This window comes from Coturnix japonica, unplaced genomic scaffold (assembly GCF_001577835.2).
Source record: "Coturnix japonica isolate 7356 unplaced genomic scaffold, Coturnix japonica 2.1 chrUnrandom615, whole genome shotgun sequence".
NCBI lineage: Eukaryota > Metazoa > Chordata > Aves > Galliformes > Phasianidae > Coturnix > Coturnix japonica.
This window is the reverse complement of record NW_015439988.1, coordinates 2,170-6,145: the sequence shown is the minus strand read 5'-3', so window position 1 is coordinate 6,145 and position 3,976 is coordinate 2,170. Positions and strand designations below refer to the sequence as shown.

Here is a 3,976-nt window from a genome sequence, read left to right as displayed (position 1 = left end):
ACAAAGAGGCCCCAGAGCCCCATAAGAGCACAAAGTAGGCCCAGAGGAGCCTCGATTAGAAACCCATTAATGCGGTGCCCACTCTTCCATAGAGAGGCCCCCAACCCATATGAGCCATTAGTAGTGACCCATAATGCCTCTCCATACAGAGGCCCCTAAGCCTATAACAACCCTATAATGAGCCGCCATAGTGACTCACTTTCGCGTCCGCCTGTTTAGCTTATCGACCGATCTCCCATAAGCCCATAAGGAGCCTCCATCAGCCATACTAAACTCAATAGACCGCTCATAAGAGCACGCATAGACGCCCCATAAAGACGCCCGCATAACCCCTATAGACATAGCTTAGCCATATTGCCTCACCCTCTGTCTCGCCGTTACTTACGAAGATCTCCATAGCGCCATAAGAGTCCTCAATAAGAGACAGACCATAGACCCCTCATAAGAGCCCCATTCGTGACCACTGATAGCCCCATAAGAGCCCATAGACCCCTCATTAGAGCCCCCATAGAACCCCACAGACTCCTCCATAGCAGCTCCCACAGTGACTCTACCACTCTCGTCCGCTACTTATCTGCAGATCTCCCATAAGCCCATAAGGAGCCCCATAAGAGACACCATACGACCCCCAGTAGGAGACCCCATTAGTGACCCCTAGCCCCATAAGACGCCCGCATAAGTTGCTCTCCATATTACCCTATAAGCGCCCGCATATATACGTCACCTCCAGTCGCCGTAATTATCGACACACTACTCCATAGCCCATCAAGCAGGCCTCATAAGAGAACTCCATAGACCCATAAGAGACCCATTAGTTGACCCTTCATAGCCCATAAAGAGTCGCATGATAGTGCCCCCATCACCCAATACTAAACACCCAACGCGCCCATATCCGCTCCATATCTCCTTTCTCGTCCGGGTGGAGTTGAGTAGGGAGGATCTCCATAAACCCGCCCATAATAGAGATCCTCACTAAACGCCATATACGACCACGTCCTGCGATAGTCCTCTATAAGAGGTCCCACAGTCACAGTTAAGAGCGTCCTTATTAGAGGGCCCTATGAGCCCGCATGGAGGCGCTCCTACATGTCCGATATAGTCGTGCCCATAGACTTCCCAAAGGAGCCCATAGAGCCCGCATATTTAGCGTCCTAGCCAGTGCCTCATACCAGCAGCCACAAATTGAAAGACACCCTAAGTGACTCACGCCTGCTCTCCCGTACTTATTGAAGATAACACCGCCTCCATAAGAGACCCCCAATAAGAGACTCCACACAACTGACACAGCGCACTAGACCACGTCATAATACCCCCATTATGACCCACATACGCGCGCCATTAAGGCCCCAGTAGCCCCCATAAGACGCCGCATACACCTCCATAGAAAGCTCCATATGCAGCCCCATATTTGCCCCTCAACTCTCCTCGCCGTACTTCATCGTGAAGTATATCTGCTCCTTCTTCTTGGGGTCGTCACTCAAACCGTCCGTACCCGGCTCTGGATCTATTCCTCTAACTGCCTCTTCTTCACTCCGCGCGCTCTTTGTTCTTATCCGGGTCGACAGCGTAAGCGCGTTGCGCCTATAAGCTCGTCTTATATCTCCTTGCATTCCGACAGCTCTCCTCCGGGCCAGGCAGTTGTCCGTAATAATACCCTTCACAGATGTCTCGCCATGGTGTTTAGGCCGATTTAGGCCCTCCTCCCGCCGCCCGTTTTCATACGCGCCGCACTCCGGACGGAACATTCCAGAGCCGCGCCTCCAGAACTTCCCGTGCTCCTCTCGAGTTATTCTACAATCAACGCCGGATTTCTTGATTCGCGTCCGATGGCTGCTCCGTAACAATCGATGTCGAAGAGGTACTAATGATTGGCGCTTTCGGCTCACGGCTACAATACGGACGGATGGGAGGTGGGTGGGAGGCGCAGGCGTGGTGGGGAATGGGAAGGAGGCGGGTTACGTTGTGCGGTAACTGTTGGGGGGCGCGATTTAAATGGTTGTTGCGCAGGCGACCGGTGGCACAACAGCGGCCTGGCTGTTTTTCACGATCGGCAACACAGCTTCGGTCAGTGAGGCTGTTACACAGTGGCACCGTCAGGCTAAAGTGCTGCTCCAGCTACCCCAGCCACCAAACCAATGGCGGCTGTCATGTCACATGGCAACCGTCTGCCAATCATAAGACTTCAGGCCACATGGCCCATAGTCAATGCAACATGGGGTCCCCAAAGCCCCATTAAGAGAACCCCAGACCCCCATAAGAACCCCAATAACCTCACCCCACAGACCAGATCCCATAAGAGACTCAGACACCCATAAGAGACCCCGAGAGCCCTGCAGAGGCGCAAACCATAAAACCACCCCGATGAGAGCCCACAAGAGCCCCCAGGACGCCATAAGGAGACGCATAAGAGCGCAAGCCCAGTAATAGGTCCAAGCTCCATAAGATTCCAGAACTCCATAAGCCCGATAAAGCCCATTAGTGACCCCATAGCCCCATAAGAGCCCCATAAGTGCCCCCATAACCCTATAAGCGCCCCATATTGACTCACCCTCCTCGCCGTACTTATCAAAGATCTCCCATAGCCCCATAAGAGACCCCATAGCCCCATAAGAGGCCCCATAGACCCCCATAAGAGGTCCCCACAGCCCCATAAGAGCCCCATAAGGGGCCCTATAGCCCCATAAGCGGCCCTACAGCCCCATAAGCGGCCCATAGACCCCCATAAGAGCCCCATAGACCCCCATAAGCGGCCCTACAGCCCTATAAGCGCCCCATTGCAGCCCCATAGTGACTCACCCTCCTCCCCGTACTTATCGAAGATCTCCCACAGCCCCATAAGAGACCCCATAAGAGACCCCCACACCCCATAAGAGGCCCTAAAGCCCCATAAGACCCCCATTAGTGACCCCATAGCCCCATAAGAGCCCCATAGCCCCCCATAAGAGCCCCATAACCCCATAGACCCCCATAGCAGCCCCATATTGCCTCACCCTCCTCGCCGTACTTATCGAAGATCTCCCTCTTCTTGGGGTCGCTCAGCACGTCGTAGGCCTCGGCTATTTCCTTAAACCTCTCCTCAGCTCCGGGTTCTTTGTTCTTATCCGGGTGAAAGCGAAGCGCTTGGCGCCTATAAGCTCGTTTAATCTCTTCATCCGAAGCTCCCCGGGCCAGGCCCAGTGTCCGGTAATAATCCTTCCCCATGTTGCCGGTGTTTTAGGCCCGATTTTAGGCCTCACTCCCCCGCCCCGTTTTTATAGGCCGCACCGGCGGAACCTTCCAGAGCCCGCCGCCTCCAGAACCTTCCGGGCCCTCTCGGTTTATTCCACCAATCAACGCCCGGATTTTCTTGATTGGCGTGGTGCTGTAACCAATCGATGCGCGGGGTTAAATGATTGGCGTTTCGGCTCGGCCAATAGGAGGATGGGAGGTGGGTGGGAGGGCGCAGGCGTGGTGGGGAATGGGAAGGAGGCGGGGTTAGCGTTGCCGTGGTAACTGTTGGGGGGCGCGATTTAATGGTTGTTGCCATGGCGACCGGTGGCACAACAGCGGCCTGGGCCTGTCACCATGGCAACACAGCTTCCGGTCAGCTGAGCCTGTTACCATGGCAACCGTCAGCCATAAGTGATGCTCAGACCCCCAGCCACCCACCAATGGCGGCCTGTCACTGTCACCATGGCAACCGTCATCCAATCAAAGACAGTCAGGCCCACATGGCACCCATGGCAACTGCACCATGGGGTCCCCAAAGCCCCATAAGAGACCCCAGACCCCCCATAAGAGACCCCCAACCTCCACCCCACAGACCCCAGACCCCATAAGAGACCTCAGACCCCATAAGAGACCCCCAGAGCCCCATAAGAGGCCCAAAGCCCCATAAAACACCCATAGAGCCCCACAAGAGACCCCCAGACCCCCATAAGAGACCCATAAGAGGCCCCAGAGCCCCGTAAGAGGTCCCCACAGCCCCATAAGTGAC

At 55.2% G+C, this 3,976-nt stretch overlaps 1 protein-coding gene across 1 annotated transcript in view; it reads right to left on the bottom strand.

The window, feature by feature from the left end:
• Positions 1-2,916: 2,916 nt before the first annotated feature.
• The window catches only part of LOC116652679 (dnaJ homolog subfamily B member 1-like), a gene marked incomplete at its 3' end in the record, with an annotated part of 2,030 nt that continues 970 nt past the window's right edge, over positions 2,917-3,976 (bottom strand). The window contains exon 2 of the mRNA XM_032441829.1: positions 2,917-3,361. Within this exon, the coding sequence (XP_032297720.1) occupies positions 2,917-3,201 (285 nt within the window). The remainder of the gene's footprint in view (positions 3,362-3,976) is intronic.